Here is an 18,209-nt window from a genome sequence, read left to right as displayed (position 1 = left end):
CACTTGCGCTGCTGTTAATGAACCCCTGATATATATCGTTCAAACTGTTCGCATCACTGGACATAACTGAAACATAAAAACGACAAAATTTTATACTACGATTACTTTACAGTTGTTACAATATATAATATTAAGTTGATAACGCGCCGAACGTTGGACGGACACTAATAACTAATAACTATAGGCACGTCAAAGTTCTGTGAATTGTGCGCAAAAATCTAATATATATGAATGTGTAGATTGGCGTTCGAACACTTAGCGTTTTATATCCTAATTTTCTATACCTAGCCGTGTATAGGCTCTGCGGACGTTGACGAATGTACGACAATACATAATAATATAATTTCCATTTTTATAAACCAAGCAGCACTTTATCTCCTGTGTACATATTATATTATATTATTGCACTTACAATCTACTTACGGCTGCTACGAATATCCACTCATCCCTATAATTAGTATAGTATAATAAATACCTAACGACGATTTAATATCGATATTATGTGTAGGCGCCTATTATTATAATATTATGTCACGTATGTTAATTGTTTTGTTTTTTTGGCATTGATTCCTTCAGTATATTCAATTTCGGTCAACATTATACCATTCGCTTAATGCTATTTTTGATGTGCTTTACTAATTTTTTGTTTATTAAACGCTAATTTAGCGTTTAAAATTGGACGTCCAACTGCCCACGAAGTACCTCGAACAAGCATTTTGCTAACATCGTTTTACATAATGATGATGCACATGGATAATGTATCGTTGTTAAAAGGGTCACATTTGTATAATATACAGCATTAGAGCAACTTTTCGCTCGACCTCGCTGTTCCTAAATAATATAAAATATGTATTATATGTATGTACAGTGTAAAATGGCGAAAATAATAATGTTTTACTTCATATTTTATTATTGTATATACGTGATATTGTAATGATAACTTTTATTATTGTATCCATCCACACAAATGTGATGATGATATTAATAATAATAATAATATAATAGTTAATCTTAGTATTTATAAAATAAATAATATAGTTAACACCTTATAGTGATTGTATATTTCATATTATCAACAAAAGATAAGAAAAGTAACACTTTAGACGATAATATATTATTATGCTGACAATGATTTAAATATTAAATGAACTATGGAGCCGTGGAAGTAACGACCGTCGAACTAATATGTATATTTTTTATAGTGATTAGTACCTATTTAGTAGCTAATTACTAATTATGAACACTAAATTTATTATAATAAACCCACGCTGAAAGAAAGCTTTATGAACTGTTAAATATAAAATAACATATTTAAATATTATCGACAAGAATTAATACAGCAATTATTTTAAGCTATTATTAATGGATCACATTTTTGCCGATATTTATAAAATTTATTTTTTCCATAAAGGTGATTGTGCATTGGGTAACAACCAACAATAGAGGAGTTCTATAAGAGTTAAATGTCCATTGGTTTTTTTAAGCTGTTTGTTTAGTTTAAGATTGTTAAGTCATTGACACTATATTCTATACAATATACATTTTACCAACATCACTACATTTTCTGATTTTATGAATAAAAAAAATTAAAGAGAGAAGATACAACACTATACAAGCCGTATGAAAAATTGTATACACCTACACGGCTACACACAGTCAACTCTTAAAAGTTTAAGTTTCTTAAATGTCATGCCGTACTAACCACTACCTAGGTAATATAAGTAAAATAAAATTACACTCCATTAATATAAAATGTAACATTTAATTGTTCAATGTCTTATTTAATTTCCGCACTGTATACAATGATGTTAGTTCTGCCAGTAAGTATTATCTTATTTCATATTATTTAATGACCAAAGTGCCTTCAACGGAAGAGGACCCTTGGCTCTTGCTTGCTTCATCCACCCACAATCAACCAGACATCTCTTCGCACATACACTTATATTGTATACATTATGTAATCGTGTGAGTAAAGAGTTTAAAAAAATATCAATTAAAGAAGCTGGTACTGTAAACGAAATTAAATCATTTTAACATTATAATAAAATAATAAAATTGTTGAAGATATAGGTTAGGTTATGTATTGGTGTATAACGATAAAATATGAATTATTTGTCGATAATTAATTTCCGAGTTGACTACATGTGATGGGAATCCCAGAAATTATCCATACATGTTCATTGTTTTTCAATTTAAAATTGTTTTTACATTTTTTTTTTTTAATTTGAATATACTTAGTATGTAAGAATGCCAATTTTACTATGTGTTGATTGCATGTAGGTATACCTAACCTAAGATATGTAAACAATAAATTAATTATAAAATACTATTATTCTCATATCCATTGGTCATTTGATCGATCTAATTTTTAGTATACATTTTGGGTTTACATACATTATACATAAATAGTTATACTGAAACTATGATAATATTTTATTATTCGCATATGTACGATGTCGGTGTTGTATCAATACAATATAGTATATACACACGCGTTTATAACGAATACGTTTACTTTAATTGCACCTACGACATGACCTTCAATATTCGTAATAATCATTTAAAAAAATAAAATAATAATAATTCTTATGTAATGTTTACGAGTATCATACACGTTATAAATAAATTAAAATAACTCATTTACTCGTTAAACACATATACGGCGTATCATACATGTATATGTATCATAGGTATATTATAATATATGTGATACATAAAACAATGCGCTGTCAATGCAATTTTTACATTAGCATTGATGTGATATTAATCTGAATTTTTTTCTCCATAACAAACATTAATTTATTATTATTATAGTTCTGAAATGCGCTTGGCATGAAAATACATATTTTTTTTTTTTAAAAGGTATGTTTTTTTCAACAACGAACACCATTGGTATATAATTAGTTTTTTTCGTATTGTTATATTTGCAGATTACAATAAAGCTCGTGTATCGAGGTGGATCTCCTTTTGTGTGCAGTGAATATGTTTTATTCTGCGCCGGAGAGAAAAAAATGCAAATCATTTCAATTTGTAAAAACTGACGTCATATTGATTAATTGAGTTCTCTAGGTTAAGGCTTTATTAAAATGTCCATGATTTGTGGCGAAATTAAAAATATCAAGAATAAACAATGATAGTCGCATACCCCCAACTACTTAGGCATTTCAAAAACCACAGAACATGATGTTCAACATTCATTATAAGGTTTTATTACCACAGTAATTCTGCAATTCGGAAATGTCATAAATGACTTGTTATATTTATCTATTTATGTAAATACCTATCTAATATTATATTAAAGTAGACATATTTTCATAATAATAAGGAAGACGATTTTTGATAACAATTTTTATTGTTCAGGAAGTTTTGACTATAAGCGTGTATAACACAGTTTTATACAAATACATATAATGCTTACATCGTCTTATAAAATGTTAATTCTATTCTCAAGGACTCAAAAATTAATGTCATACCTACAATTTACGTATAGTTTAATTGGTCTCGCCGTACTATAAAACTAGAGTTTTAAATGATCGTATACAATTGCAATTCATAGTTTGTTGTTTCGACTATCGAACGATTTTAATAGTTTTATAATTCCAGCAAATGTTAATTTTTACGGTATTAATTTATATAAATAAGTATACTATCTTCTGCGGCATTAAAAATGTCTGTCAAAACTAGAATACATTATAATAATCTTGTTTTGTAAAATATCGACTTTTAAAAAATGCTAATAAAATTTTTTATGATTGGTTACCATATTCTAATTTGATTGCGCGAAGGTAAAAATATATACTTAAGAAAACTATTAAAAAAATAATAAGAATAATAACTAATTAAATATAGTGTTAAAAAATGTCTCCATATTAGCTAATTAACCATATTTTACTAAATGGTTAATGTACCTACTATCAATTGTTTTAATGAACTCAGTGTTTAAGAATAAGAGAAAACCAAAAAATGGCAGCTATTGAAAATTATATGTAGACATGTCGTAGAACTTACATAGTAATTTTTCAAATATAAAAAAGTAAAAATCAATCAAGTGAACTATATAGCTAAACTAAAAGTTTCAAGCTTGTTTTTAATGAGTTTGAAAGGAATAATATAAATATCACATTATGATTACTATTTACTAAGCGTCTAAGCTAGTAAAATATTAATAAACATTAACTTTTACGCATGGGTGTAAAATTATAATTTATACTTATCTTTGAAAATTATTTGAAAGTTCAATAACTATTTATTATTACAAGATTGATTATGATTTTGTTTTAAATTGATTTATATAATCATAATAATAACTATTATTAATATTGTTAGGGGCATTTTAAAATAAAGATAAAAAATAATTAGGTAATTAATCGTTGGTTTAAATTTTGGAATCATATTTAGTATTCACTTTCTTCAATCTCGAAAACAGTATTAAATCTCAGTGGGAGATAACCGATAAGGTTATCGTATTTTCGCATTTGGTGTCTGTTGGTCGTTATACTACTTGCCTTAATCTTGGAATTGTGGGTGGATAATTCTGCAAGGACAAACAAATAAATAAAGAAGGTATTTTTGTTTTGAAACAACAAGATGAATTTTAAAGTACCCTATAGGCTATAGTATTATTCTGATAATTAGTATTTTAAATTAAATTAGAAAGAATCCAATCAATGTTTTGATTTTTGAATTTATAACAAGTGAGAGAAGCACATTACAATATAAATACAGCAAATACTGCGATAATTCAAAATTGATCTATTAAGATTGTACGAAGGATGTGATTTTAACTGTCATCAGAAAGCCAAGAAAGATAGGGACATGAGAACTGTTTAATTAATTTCAATTTGATTAATTGTCAGACAAAAGACACTCAGTTATACTGCGTCCTTGTAATAGTTTAACAACGGTTTAACGATGTACCAGTGTTTCGCAATCCAACCCTTTGTGATATAGTATTTAGAAAAGATACTGATCAGTGATCGTTATACGCTAAGGGTAAAATAAAATAAATTTCTGAAAACAATTATTTGACTTTAAAACTATAGTAATAATTATAAATGTTATACAAGTATAATTTATAAAAATCAATTAATTAAAAATATCATTATATGATTTTTAATAGATTAAAGTCTTAATTTTTTTTTATATAACATAAATCAATATAGATTGTCGATTGATAATAATTAAATATACATAAATATTTTTTAAATCCTTATTTTCTATATTTTTTAATAGGTAGGTATAACAAACATTCATAAAATATTTACTATGGTATTTTCAACCTATATAATTATACTATTATAGTTTTATATATTATGCTAAAATACAAACATAGTAATTTTCCTTGAGCTACCTAACCAATACCCAACAAAAATCATATTTTTTGTATAAACGCCTACTGCCTACAAGATTCTGAACTAAGAACTTGATACAAATAATATAAAATCAGTTGGACGTATGAGGTTGAATTAAATTCGTTTTTTACTTCATATTTTGATGACAAGGAACAAAAAAAGTCTTATGTTTGAAATAAATTAATAACTTACAAAAATTAAGTGGGTCAGTGATTTCGAATTAAGCACTACGTTCAAGGCATTTTTTACATTAAACTGAAGTCTGAAATCATGTGTTATGATCTATGAAACGATATCCATTTAATATTTAAATGGTTGAATATAATATACAGAAAAATATGTCCCTGAAATTTTAACACGAATGAATATGATAGATTTAATTAATTATAAATGTATTTGTAAGATGACACATTTCAATACTAATATATAAACAATTTATGAATTGTGTCGATGAAAAACTTAAGTAAAATATACTCACGAATGCTTATTAATATACGAGTATAAATATACAATTTTATCATTTTTCTGCGACTTCCCATTCATATTATCTCGGAAGCTTCTATGAAATTGCATTATATTATCGATTTGATTATGTATAAGCAGAGGATATCAATTGGTTTAAATCTCCAGAAATTTAGAATATATATTTTATATTATAATAATTTGTTAATTAATTATTATTGTTATTTTATATTAATACAGAATAGAAGTTATCACTTAATTATTTAAAAAAAAATGGCATTCCTGTGGAAAAAACTAGAACTTTTGCTGGTATATTTAAATTTATCGATCTATACTGACTAATGAGCGTTTATCAATCCGGACGAGAATCGGCTTCCGCATATTATTATTATAATATTATATGACGTATAGCCATATCAGTTGTCCTCTCGGCTCTCACATTTTATATAGTGAGCTTTGCCTATCTCTGTTTTAAGCTCTAATTTATTAGGTATATATTATAAAACATATCATTATTTTTTTTTCTAAAGTAATTATGCGTTTAGATATTATTTTTCTGCGTACGTTTATGTAATTACTAATCATAGTCATTAAAATATTTTTACTGTAGGTGGTAGTGGTGTATATATATTTATTTTTACTAACTAGAATTTTAGTCGTGCACAATAGGTAAAACATATTTAATTTATTTTGCCTCCCCCCATCCGACGAGAAAAAAAATACTCAAAGCTACGCCACTGTAAGAGACTATAAAGATTTGTAAAACATTCATCGCGACGATTGTTTTGTGTCATCCGTGTTATGAAATCGAGTATATATTATAATTTATTATGCATGACATATATATGATAATATACCATATGTACCTACTATGTACTCTGCAGTGTGTATATACAGACTACGGTACAAACGTATGCATATTGTAAGAACTAAGAGTATACATGATGTGCATACACTCGAGATGACTTATAATATCTCGTCGCTTTTGAAGAACAAAAAATACGACCGTAATAAAAAACAAAAAATGGGTAAATATTTTAAAGCCACGATTTTTTTTCTTTTTTGTCGCGAAAATAACGACACTAAGCGTGGTAAATCCGTCAAGTAGCTGTCACAGATAACCGCGCAGTTTTTTTTTTTTATTAATAAAACGCACACTGCAACTGCTGCAGGGCCCGGCTAAAGGTATACCTTTACGATTATTGCCGCAATCGTTGTTATCGTCGTATATATTATGTATAATAGTATGTGACGTATATTATGTGAGTATAGAACTGAGTGTGCGAAAATACACTGCAACGATGTGTACCACTGTACCTAGGTACCTATATGTGTATTATAATTATTATATACATATATACATACCACAAACATTCTCATATCATATATTATGTGAGAGTACCTATACATCTAATTATTGTCGCGTGTCAACATCGTGGCCGTGGTTTGCCCGGAGTTGTGTAATTATTTACATATTATTATTATTATATTATTCTAAGATGAAAGAGACGTATATAGAGGTATTTTCGCGAATCATCTCCACGAGACGTCAGATACGTAGCTTATAGTAGAAGTCGTATTTGTAAGTATAATATTATTAAATATACCAGGTATACTATTATATTGGGCATCAGGTTTACCGGGTGATTCATTAAATGTAAGACATTCATTATTCAAAAGTATTAATATTTTGAAAATATTTTGCACATGGTTTCCAGTCGTCACAAAATAAAACTTAAAAAAATATTATATTTATGTACCTATTTTTAAATATTTTTTATCCTCGTAATTTTTTTACTTTTTTGAATTAAAATTTGAATTACATCTTCGAAAGCAGTATACTTTTCTGAATTACTTGATATATAAAAATTGTACTTAGGAGTTAGGACGAGTATAGTATATGACTATATGAGGTACGTATTTAAAGTTGTCTAAACTGAGCAGAGCGGTGGACCAACATATTGCGTGGTAACCGCGGTCGTACCACTCCACTCCGTTCATCAAACTTTGAATACCTTTATACAACTCATAAACTACTTTTCTTCGATTTGTATGCATCGAAATACTTAGAAAAATATTCTCCGTTGGTATACGAAATTAAAACTGCATGTTGACATTAAAAAAAAGTTAAAGATAAAAAATATGTATGATTCTTAAAATTGTTGTTTTTTTACGACTAGAAACCGAGTAAATTTCTTTCTTAAGAACATTTATACTTTTTGAAATGACGAGTGTTCGAAGTTACGACTGTACGAGAATCACCCGATGTAGTATTGTATACCTTTGTGTGTCGGGGTGTGTGTGTGCGTGTGTGTGTGTATTACGTGCTCAAAATCGGAGGACGATCTCGGAGCACGACGTTGCTCAAGAGTTGTTACAATACACGCACGTTAGGTATACACAATATGACGCGATGACGATATTATACATACTGCAGGAAAAACATCATTGACGTTTTTCGCACAAATCGCCGAGGAACCATCGTCGTCAAGGCCGCGGCGGCGTTTCACAAAGAGAGCATATAGTATTTGGAGAGGTACACGAGCCGGAGGATAAGAATAATGGGTACCCGAAAAAAAAAAAAAACAATAACAACAACAATAATATTATTATGTTATTATGTTGGCGGCGGCGGCCTGCTACGAAGACGAGATGAAAAACCGCGGATAAGACGGCGGCGGCCGCAGGACGAACAATAATACGTACACCTATATACGTATCATACATAGAGGTATTTACATGTCGAACATGCGTGTGTGTGTGTGTTACGTAAGACTTTATATAATAATATTATACGAATATTAATGTATTATACCTGTGCGGACGGCCGATGAGCTTTAACACGTCGTGTGCTCGCTATATAAACGATTATTATTATTATTATTATAGTTGTTGTTATTGTTATTTGTTATTGTCGCGGGCACATATACTTGATGACAACGACGACGACGAAGATGATTATTATTTTTTTCATTACTCCGTCGCGTACCTATATCATATTATTATTAAGATTATAATTATTTACAATATAGGAGGCACCCAGCGCTATTATAATATAATATAATATTATTATCATGTGCAGCGGCACATCGTCAAGATATTATATTGTTGTACGACGATCCGCATTCCAGGAACAGCCGACAAGGATATTATTACAATGCACCGCGCGATTTGCGATGACCGTCCGTCAGTCAGAAGCTGATGGAAATCGACGTTTTCCCAAACACATGTAGTGACGGCGATGACGCGTGTTGGCCGTCGGAGGTGGATGGGTGGGGGGGGGGACGAAGTCATTACGGACGAATTTCGTGTAATTTACACGAAATTACAATACATATTAATATTATACGTATGAGTAAAATGTCATTATGCTCTCTCACGGATTGACGGGTAGGTACCTATATACTATACTAGGTACACCTCGTCGATTTGATTTCACCCGTGTCCGCTGTTGTATAGATCGACGTATTCATTAAAATGAATAACGACAATATTCGTAAAACGTCGGACCATAATTTTAAAGTGTAGTCGATGAAATATTTCCAAATTAAACGTAATGCAAGTATAATATGTATAGGTACTCCCCAAAATCGATAATAATTAATTATTCGTTCATTAAGCGTGTGTGATATTAAACGCGGTTTACTGAAAAAAAAAAAATAAAATAATTGCAACACGATTGTATAATACTTCTATGTTCTTACATTACCAACAAGCAATTTTAGCATATCGTGGGTTTAAAGTCAGTAATTTGAAATAAAAACGGTCAATATAGTTTTACTTAATTACGACTATAAATATTAACGAAATAATAATACTAATTACTAATAACTATCAATAAATGCGTGATTCAAAGTAAAAAATTAATGATTATATTATCGAGTCTTGGATAAACGACCCTCATAAAAACAAGTTTCGAACTATATTATATTCGCAGATGATAAATTTACCACGCAATGTGGTATGAATTGCCTGAATAAGGATAATAACATTAGCTGATCGTTTAAGAATACAAATAGGAATTCTCGGAAAGTGAAGCCAACTCAACAAAATAATTATTTAAAATCTCTGAAGCTCAAGGTATTTGAGTTGTGATATAAATGATTTAAGCGGATAAGTAAACAATTATAGAAATAATAACTCAGAAAATTAAGTAATAACTATCTATAAAGGAATTTCCTTATTTTTTATTTTTTATTATTATATTAAATCAAAGAAATACAAACAGCAAATATTTGCAATAACATTTTATTTCGATTTTTCTACCTTACGTATTGCTAAGTTGAAGACAGGCAGTATTAGCAACTATAATAGACTATTTTATATTTTTATGCTTCCATCTTATGATTAATGGATTATTTAAACATATTTTGTACAACTACAAAATTCATACACAAAAATATAAAATTCAGTTTATAGTAACTTATGATAGTATTTGTTTTATATTTTAATATTTTGTTTTTTTATTAGTATGACTGAGTATTTCTTTGTTATAGTTATTTGCTATAACTCATCCAGTTCATTTTGGCGCTCGGCTGACGTCAAAGGTAATAGGTTACCTGGTATTAGGTAGTTTATTTAAAATTCAGTGTAGCCATCACTCCTAACAATATAATATTAAAATAAGAATTTTTTGTCATTAATACTTAATAATTAGTAAAAAATAAAAATCATGAAGAAGTAACTAATAAATGTAATGCTGATTTGTCATGATAAATATCTTTTAAGTTGGATATAATATATATATATATATATATATATATATATGTATATATAAAAATGTTTAAATCATGTTTAATATTAAAATTTAGCATTTTAGTTGGTATAATATTACAAATTACGATCGTTTTTTCAATACAATACTATTTTCGGACCCCTGATTTTGAGAAATTGCCGATGGCCAAGATGAACTGGTCGAGTTAGATTATAGATATGCTTTTAAGTCAAAATAATATTGTTTGCATTTGAAATTTGAATATTATACATTTAACTGGAATTATTAGAATAAATGTCTATAAGAAGTACGTTTAAAGATGTATTTCGAAACATGATATGTACATAATATTTTTTATCTCCATCCGATGGTACTCCTATACTGATTATAGATTAAATATGACGTCACTCAAGATACTTGCAGGATATTTCAGAAATTTCAATTTTTCTCTACCCAAAATATCCTGCAGCCGATAACCCATCTAAATCTACAAAATATATCACGTGATTCGGTTCATTTAGACTTACGTGACAAAAGTAATCAGTTGATAGATTTCTATAAACAGTCTTCTTCAATAATTCAGAGTTCAGATGAACACATTTATTTGGAGGCAATCTAGATTTGTTCATACTTAAACGCACAGACCAATGACCATATAGGTATAAACAGAAACGGCACATTTTCTCTAATGGGACAATACATGTACTACCATAAGACAAACATTATGATAGAAAATACAAATAAATGCTGTAAGATCATCATATGTACGTTTCACACTATTGAAAAACGACTCGCCATCACTTCAATTGCAAAGAGCAGATGTCATCCATTGTGACACAAGTCAAATATTTAAAACCCACACCTTAAGCAAAACGTAAAGTACTTAACATCTGCAGGCTTCACGTGTAAACACGTTACGTCCTATTTTCAAATCAAATTTATACAGAATCAATATTATACAAATCTCTATTACAATTATGAAGAAATACGAGTTTTGCGATTTAATTGGTTAACGTTTTTTTTATTTAACAGCTTTAATAAAAAAAAAACAATGTTGTTTACGCGCCATTGTTGCACAATGTTATTATTGTTTAAAATACTTACTAATATATACGAATATAATAACTATAGTAAGTACCTATCGCCGATTTTTATCGTTGCTTTAAAATTAAATGTTTCTATTGTTCATCTTAAATGTCGGAAACTGAACATTGCCACAAGTATAATCGGATGAGTATACCGTCGATCGTCAACCAGTATACGGTCAAAAATCGTGATTTATTAAGATTCTAATCTACAAAAAAAAGAGTTATCTCACTCTACTATCATTATTATAACCTACTATGTGGCGTATATGTATGTAATCTTTTCGAACAAGAGCAATATACATTATTTTAATTTGATAATTAATTTGAGTACCGATAACGTTAAATTAAAAAGACGAAAGATTATTAAATACCTATATAATATACGAGAACAACACTCATAAAATATTGGGATATTAAAATATGTTTCCTACTGTTGTATAATCATAGGTAGAATAATTTAAGAACGCCTCCGAGTAATGAGTACCTATTTTTTCTATTCTATATTATATCGTTAATTAGTAATAAATTAAGCATCAATATATTAGTATGCAACAATATAGTAACGACTATATAGTGACGAAAAAGTCGTAGTTCTTCCCAATATATTATTTATTAAGTTATTAACTATACTATTAATTATTATACAGTCTACACATCATAATAATATGTCAGGACATGCTTTAAATAGTGTGTTTTTTTCTAAATATTTTAATTGGAATTTTCATATAACATGTAATCAAATTATTATTATGACATTTTAGACCGAACTCGTCAAAAATAGAACTTCACAAAAAAAAAGCCATTAACGATATCCAAACACTCGAAATATTATATAAGCTTACCTTCCCTCTTGAACCTGTTGATGGGATCCATGGTTTCGGACTTTCGATTCACTACTGATATGATATAATTGTGTCCGACGCGTATATTCGCGAGTTATTGTTGCATAGCCGCGTAGGCGACTCTTGATTGAACGCGACGTTAAAAATAATCATGAATAATATTGCCCGTATACGCAGTGAGTTTTTTACCGTATGATTAAACCATCAGTGACTCCGGGAAAAAAAATAATGTATAAGATCGAAAACAATGTGCCCGTGGAACATAGTGCCAGCCTCCGGGATCGGCAGTCTCCTTTGTTTATCCTTAATATAAAAACCCGGCAAGAAACCTTCGGAAGTAATAATAAGTCGTCTCGATACATTTCCTAGCATGATATTCTTTAGTCCCAAAATATTTTCAAGATATTTTAATATTTGAAATATATTATAAAATAATTATAATGGAAACTTTTGGAAGATCTGATATTAAAAAAGTTCCATGTTTCAGTATACGTACTCTAGTGATTTTTAAGAGAAAACAATTCTTTTCACCTACCTACCTACCTACCTACCTACCTAATGTCAATCAATTTATTATTATATATAAGCATTGTGCTGTGCATAATATTGAACGTTTCTAATATTAGATATTAATTAAAAGTTAAATATGCAATCAAATAATTTATATTCTGTCATATAACTACTGTTACATTAATTCAAATTGTATTACAACCTCTTTACTATTAAATTAGTTTAATTTGAACATGATTAAATACAAAATAATATTATATAGGTAGTACGTTAATACATAAAATGCAGAGAGGCAATACCGGCTGTATAGATTATTGTAGAAGCTTAAAAAATATGTGATAGTGAGATTTCTTTGAAGCTTAAAGTTGAATAATATATACAATGAATAATAAATTGCTTGGATCAATTTTATGTTTCTTTATCTAGGCAGTATATCCATTGCCCGAACCAGAGTGAGAAGTTTTCAATGAAAAAAGCCTCCAAGTGAAACTAAATGAATACCTCAGTAGACAATACAATTATATAGAGTCCAAATATTAACGTTTACGTATGAACTAATGAATTTGTAGCAATTAAATTTCAATATGTTTGAAAAATATATTGGGCATTTTAAAATGCGGTGTATATACTCAACAAATTTTTTGAAATATAGTTATTAATTTTAAAAATATTTTCTTCAAAATTCAAGGTTATTAAAACCTACTAAGTAAATATACTTAAGTAGACGTGTATCGTTTATGCGTTTGATATTTACGCATTCAAACCCACATGTTTTTTTAAGTTGTGTATTTTACAACTTTGCATAATATGTCAGAAGTATAATAAAATATACATTAATAATATACAAGTTGTCAATAGGTATCTTGATAATCTCACAGAGTATTGATTTGCATAATTAATGAGAAGCTAGTTATTTAAAAAAAAAGAGCGTGTTCACTTATAATTAATAATTACTTACACTGGTTTGTATTATTTTTTTAAAATAATGTTTTTACGAATTGTTTTGATTTATTATTGAATTTATTTCCGTTATTTTTAACGATTATAATATTTTCTGATTTCATTAGTTATATTTCATATTGTAAGGTGACCACATAATTTACACAAAACCGGACTAACAATTTTCTAAGCGTGCAAACCTCAAATTAAATATCGATATTAAATATCTCTTATTATTTAGATGTGTGGAGAGTTATTCATAAAAGAAAAGGTTTTACTTCGAATAATTTTCTATATGCCCCATGCATCAATATTCTAAAAACATACAATTGTATAATTGCTTAAAATGTATAAATCTTGGATAAATAAAATACTTGGACAATTTTAGTTAACAAAATGTTTACCTAAAAGTAAATACACAATGACAAATGTAGAGAATGCTAATATATCGTATACATATTATATGGATATAATTCTACTCAATCAATATGTCAAAATTTACTCGTAAACAATATTAAGGGTCTATGATTTTTCATTTTTTTTTTTTAATACTTTTAACATATTGGTTATTTACTCTTATACTTGATTGCACTTAATAGTCACGGGGTAAGAGACGATGAAAAATTGTAAGAAAATAGCTAATAATAATAATAATAGCGGTGCGTTTGTGCCAACTGATGCAGTGCGATACGGATGAACAAGATGTAAATTTATTTGATTAATCATTTTCAAGGACTCGCGACACTAAAACTTAATATACAATACTAATTCTCAGAAGCAAATCAAAGAAGAATACTTCGCCATACGATCGAAAAATTCTGGTTTACCGAGGGCGATACTGCAGACGATGGCGGTCGAATGCAATTTATTACAATAATATACTATAAGGTACATCGTTGCCGGAAACCAGTACCGAATTCGAGGGGGGGAGGGCGGTATCAGTTTTCCGGGTTCGAACATCCCCTCCACACCCGGATGTGTGCTCATGCAGAAACACTTTTACCTATAATGTTATTGTCTGTTTTAAACTTATACGGAGAAAAACCCTCCCCACCGGCACCTCAAACGATGCATTGCGTGGTATGCCTATACCGTGAGCAGGAAAGAAAAGAAAACAATCGAAGTGTGACAATCGCGAATACGGCGGCTTCGGTCCTATGTGCTGTACATACATGGCGAGTAACCAGTATTGTTTTTCTTAGGAGGGTGCTTTAATTGTTTATATTTAAATACAACACTTGCGGGCTTTATATATACTCTCCATTGACCATTGTATATAGCCAATCTTCATATCAATAACATCAAACACCAAATATAACTATATGTGACAACAGACATATTTAGTAGAAATCTGAATCATATGGTATATATATTTTTTTCCATAAATACGACCGATGGGGGTTGTTTCAACGTCCAAAACAATCCCCGCCTCCATACGCCACCGAGTATACGTATATAGTACTTCGATATATTTATCAGTCGTTAACAGGTACAATTTGATCATAATTATCGGTTTTTTCACCGTCATCGTTTACTCGATCCGGATGATCATGACACGGTGTCGTGATGAAATATAACGAAGGTGGGTGGCCACATAATATAATAATAATAAAAACAATACAATAATTATAAAATAATACAATCGACCGACTGGTGGGACTGAGGGATGAACGTGTACGAATTTTTTTCTCGCCGGCTTAAAAAACACGCGGCGATCGATAAACACGGCACGTCGTAGTAACGTCGCCATCGTGTCGTGTGGACGGCCACGGGGCCGTCGGATGCGCGTGTCGTACAAAGCACCGCGACGGTATTATAATAATAATGATATTATCGTTGTACGTTTTAGCCGTAGAGAGGGAAAACCGAAAAACAGTATGCCGCGATGTGCGTTCAACCGCCGCCGCCGCTTCACCGTCGACGTTGTCGCCGGCCGCCGCTGCAATCGATTTTGTCGGCGGCGGCGGTCGTTGCACGGGCAGCGTCTGGTCCGTCGCCGTAACGGCTGCAGCGTACTCGCGACTCGCGTTCCGCCGCCGCCGCACGCGGTAGCCGAGTAGGGGGGGGCGCGCCGTCGGCTGCGCAGCACCCCGGCGCGCACGCAACAACCGCCGCCGCGGCACGACGCAGTGCACGCGCAGCCGGACGGCAGCGGACGCAAACCACCGCCATCGCCGCCGCCGCCGCCGCTGCCGCCTCCGTCGCCCGTGGTTGTCGTCGCTGTCGTCGTCGTCGTCGTCGTCGCCGTCGTCGTCGCCGCCGCCACCGCCGCCGACGCCGCCACTGCCGCGGCACTGCGGCAGTCGTGTACCCCGGTACAGGTGGCCCGCGCGTCGTTTGGCCGCACAGCGACGGTTGGGTTGCACATCGTTTTCACGGCGAAAGCGTTACTGAAAGCCAACGATCGCACCCACCGACGGCAGTAATAATCGGCGGCGGCGGTGACGACGAAGACGACGACGGACCAACGACATCCCCACGCAACAACAACCATAGCGCGGCGACAGAAACGGCGACGGCGGCGGCGGCCCGGCGACGACGATAACATGGAGGAACAGTTGATCGCCGAGATCGAGCGGCGGCCCGTGCTGTACGACAGGAGCGTGCAGGCGTGCAAAAAGATGTCTGCTCGGGACGAAGCGTGGCGCGAAGTGGCCGAAATAATGAAGCAATCCGGTACACCTCCCGCTTCCCGGCCACCCACACGAAATACCACCCTCTCTCCCACCCACACCCCCGATATAATCTTATATAATAATAATAATAATAATAATAATAATAATAATGATTTCGTTTCTCATTTGCAGAGGCCGAAGTGAAAAAACGGTGGAGAACGCTCAGGGACTCGTTCATGCGGTTCCACCGGCTGCAGCGGACGTTTGGGCCCAAGGGCAAGAAGAAAATGTGGATTTACTACAACGAGATGGCATTTCTGATACCGCACATCGAGCCCAGAGAGTAATGACGATATATCCATGTAGTCCCGTCTCGATGACACATTATTTTGCATATTGTTATTAACGCGTTCTCCGCATATGTATTGTTTCCGCAGCTACAAGATGTCCGGAGCTTTCGACGGCGCCGAGTTCAACGACGACTGCAACGCGGACATGGACAACAACAGCCGGACGGCCGCGGACGCCCAAGGCGCCGACATGGTGTCCATCGCGTCCGACATGTGCGAGGCCGAGTTGACGACACCGCCGATCGGCAGCGCCGGGTGCCAGTGCTTCAACGGCATCGGTCTACACGTGCACCAGGAACCGTCAGCCATGATGATGATGGAACCCGGCGTTGGCGGCGTCAAGCGCAAGGGGTCGGACGACTCGTCCGAGTCGGCCACCGACTCCGACGAACACTTCGCGCTGAGTTGCGTCGCGTCGCTGCGCCGTCTGCCCATACGGAAAAACGCCGAAATGCGCATGAGGATCTTGCACATGCTTTACGAGGCCGAGTACGGCGAAGAACCAGTATTGAGATGAATACTCGTCCTCTTCGTGTTTTCATCATAATATTGATATTTTTATTATTTTGTCGTCTCCCTGTGACTTCTGTACATATTATTTTCTTCTACTATTATTATATTATTATTATTATTATTATTTAGTACACTACTTTAATAATATACTCTCATGTTCACATGTTGTATTGATGTATAGATGACATAATTATAGGTCAAAAACCATTTTACTTACCTTTATATTGTGACAATATTGTAAACAATTTAAGTGATTTATTGTAATGAAATAAATAAACAAAAAATAATAATACAAACATTTTTTACACGTAAATAACCAGTTTGTTTTTATTTGTCGTGTTCATTGCCTCTGTGTAGCCATGAACATTATATTCCTATGAATTATAAACGGGTAATTCTGTAAAGTAGCCATTATACAGTCTGTGTTTAATTATAGTGAGCTATGCTTCTGGTCTACAGGTAAAAAAAAAATAATAAAAAACACTGAACAAATATTTGCATCATATATAATTTTGTGCACAGTCGAATAGACATAAAATATGTATCCTGTACAACTAATTATTATAGGTACATTAAAACACTAGGTGAGACCATAATCATTCCATTTTTATTTAGATATAGACAAGCAGTATATTATTATAGTGATCATGTAATGTATCTATTCAATGTGTAACATAGCTAGATGTATTATATATTGAACAGTGAAATATTATGAAATTAAAATGAGACGTGCGATTTTTACAAATTCGATTTCATTTCTTCAAAATCAACTTTTAGTGTTCGTGAATCAATTACGATTAGGTATATGCTTCGATCGATCAACCC

General features: G+C 31.9%; 2 protein-coding genes across 5 annotated transcripts in view; one reads left to right on the top strand and one right to left on the bottom strand.

Annotated features, from left to right (window-relative positions):
• Window positions 1–18,209, bottom strand: part of LOC111030263 — a 128,374-nt gene that overhangs the window by 62,624 nt on the left and 47,541 nt on the right. For all 4 annotated transcript variants that reach the window (XM_022309676.1, XM_022309678.1, XM_022309679.1 and 1 more), the window contains one exon: window positions 4–66. In XM_022309676.1, coding sequence (XP_022165368.1) covers window positions 4–66 — 63 coding nt within the window. The remainder of the gene's footprint in view (window positions 1–3; window positions 67–18,209) is intronic.
• LOC111030264 (transcription factor Adf-1-like) lies at window positions 16,453–17,460 on the top strand. Its single transcript, XM_022309681.1, has 3 exons — window positions 16,453–16,582; window positions 16,714–16,864; window positions 16,959–17,460. The coding sequence occupies exons 1-3, from the start codon at window positions 16,453–16,455 to the stop codon at window positions 17,386–17,388; spliced, it is 711 nt and encodes a 236-aa protein (XP_022165373.1). The 3' UTR covers window positions 17,389–17,460.

This window comes from Myzus persicae, unplaced genomic scaffold (genome assembly GCF_001856785.1).
Source record: "Myzus persicae strain clone G006 unplaced genomic scaffold, MPER_G0061.0, whole genome shotgun sequence".
NCBI classification, from domain to species: domain Eukaryota; kingdom Metazoa; phylum Arthropoda; class Insecta; order Hemiptera; family Aphididae; genus Myzus; species Myzus persicae.
This window is presented reverse-complemented; position numbering and strand designations above follow the sequence as displayed.